The 15976-nt window shown below is 44.9% G+C and overlaps 1 protein-coding gene and 1 non-coding gene across 8 annotated transcripts in view; one reads left to right on the top strand and one right to left on the bottom strand.

Annotated features, from left to right (window-relative positions):
* Positions 1–243: 243 nt before the first annotated feature.
* On the bottom strand, positions 244–325 carry TRNAL-UAG. Its single transcript has one exon. It is a non-coding gene; the product is annotated as a tRNA-Leu (tRNA).
* A 669-nt stretch (positions 326–994) lies between these two features.
* EEF2K (eukaryotic elongation factor 2 kinase) overlaps positions 995–15976 on the top strand; it is a 29403-nt gene continuing 14421 nt past the window's right edge. For 2 of the 7 annotated variants that reach the window (XM_027683796.1, XM_027683790.1), the window contains exons 1-6: positions 4032–4150; positions 7803–8124; positions 9877–9927; positions 11586–11686; positions 13184–13244; positions 14080–14117. In XM_027683796.1, coding sequence (XP_027539597.1) covers positions 7882–8124; positions 9877–9927; positions 11586–11686; positions 13184–13244; positions 14080–14117 — 494 coding nt within the window. In that variant the 5' untranslated portion in view covers positions 4032–4150; positions 7803–7881. The other 5 variants (XM_027683792.1, XM_027683794.1, XM_027683791.1 and 2 more) reach the window with 5 other exon arrangements.

The following is a 15976-nucleotide window of genomic DNA, read 5'->3' as shown; positions in this document are numbered from 1 at the left end:
GTAATCCAAACACAGTGAGGACAGTCAGAACTGCCGAAGTTAGGATTTCTCGTTTTACTTTAAAGCAAAAGACACGCAAGGAATACCTTCCACTGTTGCCAGTACTCAACACAACGCCTATTACTGGGTTTTATGGAGTGTGCCCGACAGCGGCCCGCAACCCTCGCGGCCCCGTGCCACCCCCGCGGCCCCGCTGTGCGGGCGGTGAAAAGGAGCCGCCGCCGCGGCGGGAACAAAACAGCTTGGCAGCGGTGGGATTCGAACCCACGCCATCGAAATGACTGGAGCCTAAATCCAGCGCCTTAGACCACTCGGCCACGCTACCGCCTGGCTGCTCAGCCGCCCGCCAGGCCTCTTTCACCGCGGCGTCCCCGCCGCTCTCCACACCAACCCCCGCACGCGGCCCACCCGTGCCTGCGCCACCACAGCGCCCTCGGGCGCCCGCCCCGTGCCGGGTACGTGGCTGCTGCCGCGGGCACGGGCTCGTCGCTGTGCGGCGGCGGTTCCGCGCCCGCCCCGGCCTGGCCCCGCGGGTTCCCCAACAGGTGGCGCCGCCCGCACGCGTGTCCCGCGCTGACCCCGCACCCGCGGCCCCGGCTCCCTCCCCGCTCCCTCCCCCGGGGCCCGGCCGCCCCCTCCTCCGCGGGGCCCCGGCCGTCGGGCCGCGCTTCGGGGCACTTTGTCCGCGGCAGGTACGGGCCGGCACCCCGGCAAAGCGCTGCCGTGCGGCCTTTCCCCACAGCGCCTGCAGCGGCGGCGGATCAGCTCCAGCCCGTCCTCGGGAGGGCTTTGCCCGGCGGCGCGGATCTGCGGCCCCAGGGATGGCCTTGCCGTGGTCACGCAGGGTCGTGGGCAGCCCTTCGCAGCTGCCAGAGCAGGTCTGCGCACACCTCCCAGCCAGGAAGAAGGTCCGTTCTGCCCCATATCAGCCCCCCCCGCCTTCTCTGCCCGCTGCTCTCAGGGAGGCAGTGCCTCCCGCCCACCACAGCGCAGGTGCTGCCCGCAGGGCTGCCAGCTCAGCTCGCCAGTGACCTTCCCGGCCAGCTGCTCACTTGGCACCGCTGTGTGTCTTCAGCTGAACCATTCCCACCCAAAACGGTGGGCCCCGGCCGCCTTTATCTTGGTGCTGCTCCACATGCAGCTGCGGAGCTGGTACAAGTGCAGCTGTTGGCCGGGGCTGTCCCTACACAGCTCGTGTTCTGCTCTTTAGTGCCTCGCTTACCTGCTGCCGCCGAGCTCGGGCACGGGGGGAGCGAGCTTGTCCTGTCCACCTCGATGAGGGAGCTGGGTTTGGCAACCAGAGCCAGATTCAGGCTGTCACTGGTGAGTAGTAAGGATGAATTCTCATATTCTGGGAGGCCTGGAGGAGAAATTTGTATAATTACTTGTGGACAGAGCTGAAAACATCAGGGCTAAATGCTATGCAATTAAAAAAATACGAAGAAATTATATCTACTATAGCTCTTCTCCCCAAAGGAAGTCATGTGCTGGAACTTTTATGCATGTGTATTAGATGCACCTGCCATATGGACATTTATGACCAACTGGATTTACCTTGTAAGACAGGACTGTCACAGACACAAATTGTCACAGGATTAACTGATTTACAGTCAATTTTTAAATCTGGCTTTTCAAATGAATGCAGAACAAAATTGCTCTGGAAGTTAGTATAATATATCTGGGGTTTCCTTTTTCCTTTCAAAAACCACTGTTCCCTAGAACAACGATTTCTAAGGGGAACCTCATTTATTGTGGGCATACTGGAACTTTACAAGCTACCATGCTCTTGGAAAAAAAAACATATGCAATGCTGAACATACTCAATGAAAGAACAGCATACTAGACTTCCAGGTCACTAATTTCCTAGGTTGCCATTTCAAATTTAATTTTTAGTATTTTCAAACAGAAAAAAAAGTGAATCGAACCTTATAAGTGTTAAAGATATAACAGGTAACGTATAAATAGAAAACTAAAACTAGAAGATGTAGCATGTCTGGGCCGATATCTGATTTCAACATACATCTTTAGTATTTCATCAAACGCTTTTTCACCATCACTGATTGTTCTTTTAAGAGGATATTATACAGCATAGAAGAGAAGCCCCAGGCTTAAATCTGAAAATAAGTACGCCCTTGCATCAGAACTGGCTTATTTAAAAGCATGAGACGTGTAGCTTGAGAGGGTATATCCTAACTACATTCTTAACAGAGCAGGACACTCTCCATGAGGATTTATGGCATAATACAGCCATGTGCCACTGGGTTCCTTTTAGTCCAAGCATTGCCGAGTGTTTGCCTGAGTTTAAAGGCAGCTGCTCTTGCGACTTTAGTTGTGCTCACATATCACACCAGTAACAGTATTCTGCTGTTATCAGTAGCCTACCATAGCAGGTGGTCATTTTTTAACCATTATCAACACATTTTCATGCAGTGGGAACAAGACATCTGGCCTCCACTAGGCCTTCAGAATTCATTTGATGAGTCTGTGCCCTTCCCAGGCCCTGCCGTGAGGCATCCCAACGCCAGCCCTGCTGGGTGCTGCTCTCCCTGGGGCACTCAGCCAGGCTGCCCGCAGAATGAGAAACAGGGAGACACAAGTTCTGGTGCTGATGGGGCAAACGCACTCAGTTTTTGATAATTGTTAATATTTACCACTGTGATTTGCAGCTGGGAGATGAATAGGAGGTTTTCCTACACAATCACAAACGTTGTAAATGTGTTTGAGCTTAAACTCTGCAGGAATTTGAGGCTGGCCAGAAATGTGCCTGTAGGAAGCAGCATTAGACGGGGGCTCTGTCAAATCTCTGCTTTACATTCTCAAAGGAGGGCTGCACCCTCAGCATGGTGCTGGAAATTGCTGACAAAATTAGTTACCCTGAAATCGCAGGTGTGCTGCTCCCTCCAGTCTCCAAGCAAAGACACAGTTTAATTTATGTAAGTAATGGTGATGGCAGGCGGGTGTTCTTGGCAGAAAGACAGAGCATCTGCTCTGTGTGTTTTTAATTAAATATTAGTAATCTTCCTCCTGAAGATTATCTCAGCACTAGCAGTGCAGCAGCATTTCTCTGTTGTGTTGCCCCCCTCTTTGCAGAGCACAGGGACTGTGCATTTTTCTGTTGTGATACCACAAGAGACCATTCATCTGTCATGAAGGACGTACTCCCATCTTCCAGTCTTGGTTCTGTAACCCCTACTCATGGTAAAAACCACTAATGAGGGTTATTTACATGAATAAGAGATTGAACAGCAGTAAAAGAGGCAGACTCTTTGCAGGCTGCCAAGTAATACAATTAAGCCATAACCTCTTTACATTAATTTCCATGTAACCCATGAAAGGATGAGGAGTTTTGTTTAAATTTTTCACAAATTCTAGCTTGAGGAAAAGCTTAAACATAGGCATTCCCCACCCGGAAAGCCAGTGTTTTAGGAAGAATGCAAATGTGGGTGCTTTGAGGAACCTCGGTCTTTGGAACTTGAAATTTGGTGCATAATCCTGCCATTTCTTATGGGGAAATGTGCACTTGTGCCATTTAATTTAGCTGGAAAGGCCAACCTGAAGTGCATATAGGCCCCGCAGTCGCTGCCCACGTCTGCTCCCTCCGCCTTCCCTCAGGGTGCTGCCGTGCAGTGGGACCTTCCTGCCCCGGAAGACCCACCGGGAACAGAAAGTGAAGGAAATCTGGACGCGGCTCCTGCGAGCAGCGCTCTGGAGACTCGCACACCCGCTGCCCCTCCTGCTCCCCCGGCTTCCCCCATGGCTAACACCTAACGGTGTTAATTGGGGAGGGGGAAGTTCTCCTCAGATTTTCATCGGTTTTCTCATGGGAGTAAAGCGCCTGGCCGTGTCCCCCCGTCACCCCGGTGTCAGGTGGGGTGGCGGGGCCCGCGGGGCCGCTGAGGAGAGCGGGAGGCGGTGCCTCGTCAGCGCCGTGGGCGGGGGGGGACCGTGAGGGGCGGCCTCGCTGCCCGACTCCCGCCTGCTTTCGCGGGGCGGCTCCGCTGCCCGACTGCCTCCTTCCCTTAGCGGGCCCCGCCTCCCTCCTCCTTCGCCTGGAGCGGCTTCTCCTCCCGTCTCGCTCAGGGGGGCGGCTGCGGGACCGGACACGGCGGCTGCGGGATCGCTCTGCACCGAGCCGGGCTCTTCTGCTCCGGTAGGTGCCGTCGCGGTGCCGGGCCGGGGGTCGGAAGCTGCTTCAGGCTGCTGCGCGGCGTGGAGCATTTGGTTTTAGATTTGTTTGTAAATGTTTTAAAATTTGCAGAACGTGATCAACAGCGCGGTGGTTTGAGCCTGCAAAAGGCCGGGGCCAAGCCTTTGCGCTGGGCTAAAAATAATCTGATCCGTGTGTGCTGGGCAGCGCTGCTGCGCCTACACCTGGAGTTCAGCGTTTCTTTCGTATGGCTTTGCAGGGCAGTGCACATAATTTTAATGCATGCGCTGATGAAAGTCCCCAGTGGTGTTTGTGACCGTGGAGCAGCTGGTGTGTGGCCGGGGCTGGGTTCACCGTGACAGCCCGGAACGGCTCCAGGACTGCTCGTGTTTGGGTAATTTTTCAAATGCCTCAATACGCGAAAAGCATGAGCTTAATTAAGACCGTGGGGTACTGCGCAAATGCTTACAAAAGGTCAGCGATAGGCAATTTTTCAGTGTATTTAAAGCCAGTTGAAATGACAGGGCTATTAATATCAATGGAAGGGCATTTTGAAGTTGTACTGGAAGTTCCTTTTGTGCCCTTTTATGTCCCCGTGGTTTGGGTACTGTTAACATAGTATTTATTTGTGTGTTTGGCAGAAGGGTGGACTTGGCTCGGAGGGGTCGTTCTTGTCCTTCACTACTTGTAGCTCTAAAAGCCATTTGTGTTTTTGAAGGCTCACTGTGTTTCCTAGCACAGGGTTTTGGGTCTCAAATGCCTTGTACTCTGAGCTGGTGCAGAGGAACTCACCCATTTGCTTCATGAATTTTGCATCGTTGTTCTCTAACACTCAGGCTCATGCAGTCATTATCCCAAGCTGTGCTTGCAGGCAGGCTGAGCGTGGTTTGTGCCATGGTGTTTGCAGTAGTGGCACACTGGAAGGGACCTGTAGTAAAGCTTCTCATTAGAAGATCTGTCCTTGGTAAGACAAGGTTTTCAAAGGTAGACAGTGAGTTGAGACATCTTTTTTTTAATCTTGTTTTTTATCACAGCTCTTATCTAGACTCACTAAACCTGTTTTCATGCAGTGGTGCAGATGAGAATTGACATTTGCTTTGCAAGGGTCAGTTGGGTGTTTGTAAAGCACAATAGTTCAAAGTGTGCTACAGGACATTAACGTAGCTAGTGGGGTTGTTCTGGACTGTGTTATGTAGCTTTGTGTCTGTAGTTCATGAAAGTGATAATAATTTTTAAGGTCTGTGTAGTTGCTTAGGTTAAATTTTAAATTAGTAACCTAAGACTGTTAATCTGAAAGGCAATTTCTCTCTTTTAAGAAAAACCTGCTTGTTACTCTTATAGGTATCCTCCTAAATGGCTTTAGCTCATGTGGTATTAAATCAAAATGGATTTAGTATTATACCAGGGAGAGCTGGGTCATCCTTGCTTTAATGCTTCTTTACAAGAGAATCTGGGACTTGTGTTACAGGGCAGTTCCTGCTCTCCTGTCCTGTGCTAAAGAGGTACAGAGGGCCGTGTCTGAGCCGAAACGATGGGTTAGGAATTGCTGGAGATGCTTCAGTTGTCTCTTTTGCCAACTAGAGAGGTCCTATCCCTCACCTCTTTGGGATGAATTAAGGCAGGTTTAGATGCTGAGGCAGCTGGTGAACCTTGCTAAAGAGTCCCACCAACCCAACAGTGCTTTGTAACAACAGATACCTGCAAGAAATCTGCAAGTGCTGTTTTAACAGCACTGTGATGTGGATTTTCTCCTCTGTTTCTATGTGTTCGCATGTTCACCATGCTCAGCAGCACAGTGGGTTGGCCTTGCAACTCACCTGCCCCTCCTGGTCATGTGGATCTTGGTATAAACACAAGAGAAAGAAAAATACTTGAAACACGCATTGGGAAAACACAAAAATTAGTAGAGACTTGAGCAGATTTAGTAAGTGACTGTATTTTAAATTATCTTCATTTTGAATTACGTAGTACAAGGCTGATTAAAAAATGGAATAAATTTTCAAAGTGGATTGGAGTGGGTAGTTTAAATTACAGGTGTGTGATAATGCAGGCTTGCAGGCTTGGTTCAGTGCAGTCCTAGGAAAGCTCCTGTAATAGATATTAAAGATTAAATTATCAAAACAAAGCAGCACTAGTGACAGGAATTCATAGCATAACATAGATAGCATAACTTTATGCCATAATGCAGAAGCACAGAATATAAGTCTTGGGATGAAGCATAGGCTTTTTTATAAGGCTTTTCATCAAACTATGAGGTTGAGAGCAGTGTTTGTGTAGTTTAATGTTTGGTTATTGAATTTGTTTTAAAGAGTGTGTTAGTGAGGCTTGGTTTTAGTACATACACTTCCAAAGTAAACACCACAAGCACTTTATGAGAAATAAGGTTCCAAGAAAAACTGTGAGACTTTTATAAACACCATTAGCTTTAAATAGAAACTGATTTGTGTGACAATGTTTGGTTTGCACAGCAAGTCGCAGGAACCCTAATGTTTGCACTCGCTGCTGCACAAACCTGTATTCCTGTTGCTGCTGCTTTTCAGACCATCGTGGACCCCGTGGATCTGCAGATCCTGTGACAGCAGGAGCAGGAGTGAGTGCAGGGCAGCAGTTACCTGTGTTGCTGGCTGAGATGTGGGAATGCTGCCTCCATCAGAAAGGCAGGAACCAACAACGTGTTGTTGCTGGTGAAAGCTGCCATATGTTACTGTTTCTGTGGTGACCAGTTTCTCAGTAACTGTGGATTAGGAGCTGTGCATGCTCCTGTAGGATGTATTTATCTCCCTGTTTCTTGGAGAAGGAAGGCTGAATATGCAAAGGGCTGAAGAATAACAGTGAAGCAAAACTGAAAACCTTGTTTTACGGTTGTTTTATTAGGCTAGCTGTGTGAAAATCTCTGATTTTGCTGGTCAAATGAAGAACTAAACCAAGTGACAGAAGTGTCTGTTTTAAATTACATGCTGTTGCTCAGCCAGCATCAGGGCCAGATTTTGAAAATTCTCACTAATCCTCTATTTGGTAGGTGCCAGTGTTTTCAGAGTATCTAGGCAAACTTCCACCTCTTCCAAGGGCTTTGATCATTCCTCCACCTCATTTTTCTGCAATGTGCTGCACTTTCAGCAGCGTTTTACTGCACTGTTGGCTGTATAGGAGCTAAAAGCCAGCTTAAATCTTGTTGATGGTGGAAAATTTTTTTATGTTGTCCTAATAATGTTCTCTAACTCACTTAACTGTTAACTTGTGTGCAGTATCTTTGAGAAGACTTGTCCTGAAAAAATTTCAAAACCTGAGTGTGGTGTTCAAGGTAAAACCCCTTCAAGTTTCTAAGACTAGTGTTGTGAAACTCAGGATTTAAAAAAAGGAAGAATAAAAGCATTTGAAGGAGGAGATAAGAGCTAGTTTTATTCTATACTTGATTGTCTTCTTTTCTCAGTCCTGTAGCAGTTTAAAACCAAAAAACCTTCTGGAAACCCAGCTATAGCACTGAGGTGTTCAAAACTACGTGTAAGTACTGAGGGATTACTTTTACAGAGCCATATGCAGATGTGTTGGTTTTGTTGTTTTGTTTTGGGTTTTTTTTCTGCCAGGGTGCTGACATCAGTTTTATGCATAGTTTGTTCTTTAAATAACATTTTTTTTTCTCTTCTCTCCCCCTCAGCTTCTTCCCTCCGTTTGCACGTGCTTTGGAATAGTGGGTGTTTCAATCCTTGTAGGAGTTAAACCAACCTCCTGCAAACATGGCAGACGAGGACCTTATTTTTCGTATGGAAGGGATTGATAATGCCAGAACGACCACAGCAAACTCTGGGGATTATCTTGATGCTGATAGTGATGATGAAGACAATTATTTTATCTGTCCAATAACTGATGATCCAGTTTCTGACAAGTCTGCCAATACCAAAGTAGACAATTATTACAGCAGCTTAGCAAAAACTGAGCAGTACAGTTCAAGCTCTTCTCCTAGAAGCTTTAGCTTTAAGGTAAGTATTGGCTCCAACCTTCAGTAAGGTTTTGGTTTTACTTTGTTGGCATGAGACATTCTCTAACTGCTTCACCTCTTGTAACTAACACTTTTCAATAAAAAAACACACTTGTTTTTTTCCAGACCTGCAGTTAATTCCATTAAGCCAATAGTCTGACACTGCCATGGAATTGCTCACTGTCCCTTTTAGTTCATTTACAAAGGTGGCGGGATCCAGGCGAGCGATTCACTGCCCTTCTGATCAAACTTTGACTGAGAGACTCAAAAGATTATACACTTGTAAGCTAAATTGGGGGCTGTCAGGGGATGATTTATTATGGACTTTGCTAATCCATAGTATTTTTAGTTGGGCAAATAAAATTGTAAATGATAAATGGTAAGTTTTTATGTAATAATTCCTTCTTAGGGAGCTTTTGACATGTTGGTTCTCATGCTTGGGCATCAAGTGTCACACTGGCAGTAGTTCTGACAGTGTACTCAAGCAGTATCTGACCTTTTTGAGATGAAGAGCAGTCACAGCATTGCAGGGAGGTCGAAGGGACCGTAGTTGGTGCTTCCTTGGCAGTGTGTCCTTTTTCACTGGGCTCCCTTGGCACAGGTCAGCCGAGGAAATGGAGCCTCAAGAACGCAAGTGACACCCACTCTGTAGCTTAGATATTCCAAATATACACCATTTGTGGTAAACTGGCATGTCTCTTAGATTTTGTCTAGACTAGGATTTAATGTGTTTTATTAACACGTTTCTTATTGTAAATATTAACATTTATTTAATAGATACTCCGAAATCTCGGTTATGCCTAATGCATGCTTTATTTGTGAAGAGATACCGGGGGGTTATTGCAGTCAGATAACATATGAAGTAACACATGGAAAGTGAACCTGGCTTGTCTGCAGTAAGATTTTTAACAAAGGTAGTTAATAAAACCATTAAAAGGTACATATTCCTAAGGAAAGGGATGAGTAAAAGCTTAGTATAGAAAGTGGACAGATGTTAGTGTATTCTATGCTAAGCAAGTTATGACCTGATAGGGAGCTTAGTCTTCATTTGTGTGTACATTTTAGCACATACTAAATACTTGCCTCTGGGTTTGCAGTGCAAGTTCTGAGTCATATGGCCTGAGATAAAACTGATAAGGACTTCAGAAATTGCAATTATTTCCTCCTTCCTAACCTGTCATTTCGTCTCTGCAAAATGTTTGTGGCCATACTTTGGTCTCCACGATGTCTAGTTTGGCACTGTGGCTCCTATCACAGATAAAATACTTTATGCTGAGATGTGGAGCAAGCAAGTCTCCATCTCCTGCTTAATCTGCAGGAATGGTGACTTCCAACACAGTGAAGCAAACAGCCAGGACTGATAACATCCTAAACCCCCACAGCCTGCTGTGGTCACTCTGCCTGTCAGACCCCAAAGCTAAAGGCAGTGTGGGCCATTGATGATGAAATGCAGAGACAGAAACTTGCTGTTAACCCTCTGCCTTTAAACAGGACTCAGCAGTGTTTAAGTAGCTAGTTAATAGGCAAGGTCCTTTTAATGCATGCTTTCCAGTTTAAAAAATTGCCAACTTACCTCAATAGGTTTGTTCACAGATGTTCTAAGAGTGAACTTAAATTGGGGATATAAATTGAAGAGTGGCTTTTAACTGGAAACTTTTTTTTTTAAACTAACAAAGAGAACCAAGACTCTTTGTCAATCATTTGTCTTATCACATGTATTTTCCTGCTTTCATGTCTCTCATGGATCCTTTAGAATGACACACAGCATCGTTCTAAGCATGGCTCTGTGGTTGACCATGGTCGGGTAGGTTAAAAAAGAAATGTGAACACCATATCTAATAGATGAATTATGATTTTTTTTTTCCTTTTATGGACTTTTTTGTTCATTATATTATTGTCTGGGAGAACTGCTTGCCTCAGCCCATAAAAGTCATTAAGTCAAAACTAAAAAAGTTACCTGTTAAATGAAATAATACCCATCTTTTGTTCTCTGCCCTGAAATGTCTCTGTGTTGCAGCCATATGCCTCCAGCAGGAGAAAAATTGCACTGGTAGCACCATTTCCAATTTCTGTTTGTTTGAAGATCAGAATACAGCTTTTGTACAAAGCACCTCATGAGATCATGCACAAGTAATTCACTGATTTAAATTACTGCCTAGCATGGACACAAATCACCTTTTGGAGGGGGAATCTACTCAAGAACGATTTGACACAGATGATTCACTGAGCAATTCTACTTGTTGCTGTCTCTCCCTATTTCTGTCATGTGTATTTAAGTGTGGAAGTTCTCAGGTCCATGTGAAATGTCTGTCATTGCACGACCTGAGACAACTTCATTTGCTTATGAAACATAGGAAATCTTTCTCAACATGTCCTTTAAACTTGTTTTATTTGTTATAGTATTGTGTTCATTTTATGGTACTCTTATCAGAAAGGGGAGCATTTGAATTGTTTGCAAGGTATGCAAAGTTACAGCTGAAATTCAAAATAAGCATGAACAATTTAAAAGCTCAGATGCTTCAAAAACTTCCTTGATGTCATTGCTGACCCAAATTTATACTGTAGGGTTTTTTTAAATTGACTGATTTAAATTCCAGGGGGAGTGGGAATTCCCAAATTTTAAAAGATGCCATTTCTGCACACTTGAAATTCAAAGAGACAGTAGCAATACCTCAGGGCCCAGTATTTTGGGGTGCAGAGTGCTTTTTCTCCTGCTCACCTTGCGGAAGGCATTTGGCACATCACAGGTTTTCTTGGAAAAATACAGTGTAAAAAGAGGGAGATCAAAATGTTGAGAGAGAAGCATCTAAATTGACTGGTAGAGGAAGACTGTGGATATTCCAGAAAACTACTTTGATGTTTTACTGTTGACTTGGTGAACAATGAAGTAGCTACTTGTGTGGAATTGTTATAATAATAAATTTATACAACATTCTAATTTCTTCTTTCTTATGCTGAGCACAATCTGGGGCCTTGGGGTTCACGGAACTTTTTTCTTTGTCCATATTGGCTCTGTTGCTAATGGACTTTTTTATGCTTACACATATGCATGCTGTTAGTTACAAAAAGTTAAAAATCAAAACAGTAAAAGTGAATTAATATCATCTGGATGTGCATTATTGCTATTTGCAGTGTGTTCTGGAGATATTTGCAAATTATAATAGGTTTGATGAATTATATTTGGTATATACTGTACCAGATTTTGTTCTCAGTAACTTCACAGCAGTGCAAATTGAACTGAAACCTGATGATTTATATCCCTGAACTGTGTTTCATTATAACTGAAACTATAAAAGGTTGGAGTGGTCTCTGATACTACTTGGTCCCTGCTCTGAGTAGTGCTTTGAGGGCTTGTGTTGTTGCACGTCTTCCTAGCATTAGGATCCTGATTTGGTCTAGAAAATGCTGGTTTTGTGAGCTGCTGGTGATTATAAATAAACTGCCAGTTTGTAACTTCTTCAGGAAACCTGGAAACATGCTATTGAGAAAGCCAAGCACATGCCTGATCCGTGGGCAGAATTTCACCTGGAGGATGTTGAGACGGAACATGCCACTCGTTACAGGTCTGTGGGTCTTTGGATGCTGACATTAAACACAACTGCTGGTTTCTGTAGTGCAGAATATCTGTAATTATATGGCTGAAAAACTTTCAATAATACCCAAAGTAAGCGTGTCTTAATCTCTCAGGAGTATGTAAATACTACCCATCATCAGAAAATAAACCTTTCAGCAAACCAGTGTCACGCTCTTTCTCTCCCACCTAAGTAGTATCTAGGACTTTAACCATGTAGACAAGAAACAAGGCTGAGAAGTATTGTCTAGTTGATTTATTAGTGCTGTAAACTTAATCTAATAAGGAAATTAATTCCAATAAAGGGGCAGCATACTTGGTTTAAATAGTTTAGAAAAAAATGGCAACATAACACTCCATGTCTTTCCCAAAATAGCAGTTTCAGTGTTACCAGTCCATGCAGTTTTGTTGCATGTGGCTGGAATTTAAATCCTTATAAAGCCCAGAATAGCTCAGCATGGTGTACGTGCTGAAACTGAGTTTGGCCATTAAACTGGTTTTAGTGCTTTAACACAAGCTCTGCCAAAATATTTACTCTGCTGACACAGGTTTCTGGGTGGAAGGGGTAGGGGTTAGAGGCCAGTTAATCACCACTTAGCATCAGTGTTGGGGAGGCCTCCCTTCCAATCATGTACCACTGTCATGCAGCGCTGCTCTTCCCCACAGACTGCATCTGTCCCTGGTCAGCCACACAGTCCTGAAATAGTTTGCATATTTTAAAATACAAATAAGTGGTAATATATGTTTAGGACTACTCAAATACCCTGTTAAAAAGAGGTAGCTCTGATATTTCTACCACTTTTATCTGCTGCAAACTGGGGTGATGCAGTACTCAGTGGAGGATGAGGGAGTCGGGCTGGAAACAATCATGTGTTGGTGACTCAATTGCTGTGGTTCTTGATTTGGCTTTTACTGTGTTGGGAGTTAAGGGGGTGGGAAGAAACCACAGTTGTACTCTTTGTATTATCACAGGGTTGTGCAGGGACTTGCTCCTCCCTCAGTGCAGTGTTGGGCACTTCTTGGCCCCACTGCTTCTCACAGCTTGTTCTGCTCACATCCTCGACAGCCCTGAGGCAGGCTCTCAGCCAGAACCAGCTTTATGCAAGCTGAGGTTTGGGGAACACAAACTGTCCAGTGGGTAGAGCTTGGTAAGGCTCTTTCTGCCCCCAGTGTGCTGCCCAGGCATCACAGAATAGGCTTAACTTCAAAGCAGATCAAGCCTGATTTGTAATGTTGCAAAAGTATAGCTTCTGCAGTGCAGTCTGTTCACTGTCAGGAGGATTCAGTGTCTCTTCAAAGAGTTAATTGTGTTTCTGCTTTCCTATCTGAAGCAAGGAGGGCCTGACCGTGGTGGGAAGACTAGAAGCTTTTGTGTTGGAGTGGCAGCAGCACTTTGTGGTGCTCGGTTGCAGATAAGGAAGGATAGATGTTGGGAATAGGAGGATTTGGGGTCCCTCTGCATTTTTCTGAGACACATCTGATTTTGCAGGTACAATGCAGTTACTGGGGACTGGGTTGAAGATGAAGTCCTTATCAAGATGGCTGCACAAGTAAGGTCACACTCTCCTTCATGTTCATTAGCAGCAAGTTTGTAATTCTTTTCTGTTCCAGAATAGTGGCAGCAAGATGTTTTCCTCATAGAAGTTTTGAAGTCTCAATGTAACTCATTTCTCCCAGCTCTCTGTTTCCTTGGCTCATTCATTATGTTGTGGTGTCCCAACAGCCTTTTGTCCCTAGAGTAGAGTAGAAAATGGAGTCAGCCCTTCCCTGTCAGCAACGTGAGGCATTTGTTCCATTTCCAGTGATTTCCCTTCCATTTCACCCCTCCCGTTTCCTGCTGGCATCATTTCCCTGCCTGGCAATAGTCCTACTATTTTGTGTGCATCCAAATAATATCTGCTCTTAGAATGAAAACCCAGTGAGTTTTCTGTATGTGAGGTAGAAGCTGCTGTCACTTCCCAGTTACATCCTGGGGTTGGTTGTGCACTACTGACAGAGTGTCTGACATGTGGGGAGATGATGCTCTGTTGGGCACATCCTGTGTGGAAGCCTCAATGCAGCATGAGGTGTGCAAAGCCAGCTTCTCTAGGCAGTCACACGGGGCTGACTCCCAACTGGAGAGAGAATTTGAATAGCTTATTTGAAAGACATATCATGTCTTCTCCGTGGGAGAAGGGGGGCTTATTCCAAGTGTCTTTTCCCCACATTCCTCTTTACACTGCCAGTGGGTTTTCACTTTTCTTTGAGAAGATATTTTATAGAGCCTGTTTGAAAACTGCTTTCTGCAGGATATAAAGGGGGGAAAACATGGTTGTGTCTCTTAGTGGTTAGAAATGAACTTTGTGGAAATGGCAATGATGGGTTTTTTGTTTTTCATTTCTGTAGCCTTTTGGCCGTGGAGCGATGCGAGAGTGTTTCAGAACGTAAGTATCTGCTGACTTTATCTTCCTTGGCCTCCATGCAGTATTTTCTTCTGTGGTGACTGGAATTTCACTTTGGTGTGGTGGAAATTTTGTAAAGCTCTCGAGTTCGTGTGAACTGTCTTGGAGGCAAAATACTCGTAAAAGTACAGAAGCAGTTACCTTCTTTCTGTGTTCCTGGTATGCTAAAATATCTGAAAATTTGATATGTGGCCATAGGTGTGTGCAACCTGGAGACCAACCTGAGGCCTATAGTTGGGCAGAGAAAAGGAGAAAAATATTTGGATGGTGCAGACTGAATTTGGAAAGCCTCCATCAGTGGAGAAGGTTATCCTCCCAGAGTTTACTTTGGATTACATGTATCAGAGTAATCCTGTTCTGAGTAAAGCAGAACTTTAACAGCTGTGCTTTCCAGAAGGATAAAGTGTGGGGGAAGACAGAGGAGGAACTTTTATTTCCTTGGAGAGTCTTAGCAATTGTTGTGGGCATCAGCATCCAGTTTGTGCTAGAAGAATATCTCATCCTTTCCAGGCTCTGGAAACAAATGTTTTCTGGAAAATGTACATGTGTGTGTTTAAGAACGTTTCCACTTCTTTCCAGCTGTGGAATCCAGAGAAATTGCATTTCATATCTGGTTTTGCTTCTGGAAAGATAGATACTCCTGAATGACAGAAACATGATGTTTTGAGCTTGAGCAAAAGGGAAGAAAAGTAACCCCTCCTCTTTGGTATAGTTTCAGTATCAGTATCAGTTCATGCAAAGCCACAGAGATACAGTGGTGAATGAAGCCTGGGAAGTAACAACTCTGAGCCTGCTGAGGTTGCTGCTGACATTGCTTTTAGCTCTTGTTATTTTCCAAATTCCCCATTACACAATATTTTGAGAAATGCCATAAACAGAAATTTGTTAGCAGCTTTGCTTTAACCTCTTATTCAAAGAAAGCATAACTTGTATGTCAGCTTCCCACTGCTGGGTTTTCCAGAAGTCTCAGTGGTGCACTGATAAATCCCATCTGGAGCTCTCTCTTCTAGGTTTTTGTAACTCTGCAAGTCTTCAGTTATGACAGTGACAGCATTAGCTGCATATGGCTCCATGAACTTCAGAGGATAGTGGATTTAGAAGAACATGAGCTACCTTTTTTTATAGAGAGGAATGTGTTCCTTCAAGAGCTGGGGAGGTTCAGATCCTGGCTGAAATTCTGAAGTCACTTCCTTGTTCCTTCTTTCCCAGACCTCTGTTCCAGCAGCTGTCTGCCCATCCCTGGAGGAGCACAGACAGTCTGAAGTTGCTTTGCCTGTAGAGTGTCCCCTGTACCAAGACCTCTGCACCAAGGTCTTGGGAGGGAGAGAGGAAAGAAAGGAAGGGAAAGGGTTGAGAGTTTGAGTGCTGCCATTAATTAAGGTGCCTGCTTAATGCACTTGTTGTCAGCCAGCAGATCCACTGTTAGTTTTCCTGTGCTCCACACCACCCCCTCCTTGCTTTGGAGGGATCTGTGGATTACAGATTTGCACATCAACAAAAGGTAAAAGTTACATCAGAAAAAGCTCAGGTGCAGTTTTCCTTCTGGGAGCATGGGGGATAGTCACTGCTGTGTGTTAGGAACACGGCAGTTTGCTTTTATTCCAGGAGAGGTTTCTCTTAGTTCATGTTTGAAATGCCACTCCCTGTTAATTTATGCAGAAAATAATTGTTGACATTAGAACACGGTGTTGAGGTGGCAGCAACCCTTCATACTCTTGGTTTGAGGGAAATAAGGAGGGAAAGTAATTGAGAAAAGGAGGAAGTCCAGAGTAGAACTAGCTCCAGCCAAACCAAACAGTTTGGCATATCCCAGCCATTCCCTTGGAACATTTCATTTTCCC

Source organism: Neopelma chrysocephalum, unplaced genomic scaffold (genome assembly GCF_003984885.1).
Source record: "Neopelma chrysocephalum unplaced genomic scaffold, ASM398488v2 Primary Assembly neopelma1_65, whole genome shotgun sequence".
Taxonomy (NCBI): Eukaryota; Metazoa; Chordata; class Aves; order Passeriformes; family Pipridae; genus Neopelma; species Neopelma chrysocephalum.
Note: the sequence above shows the minus strand (reverse complement) of the source record. Positions and strands in the feature narration are given on the sequence as shown.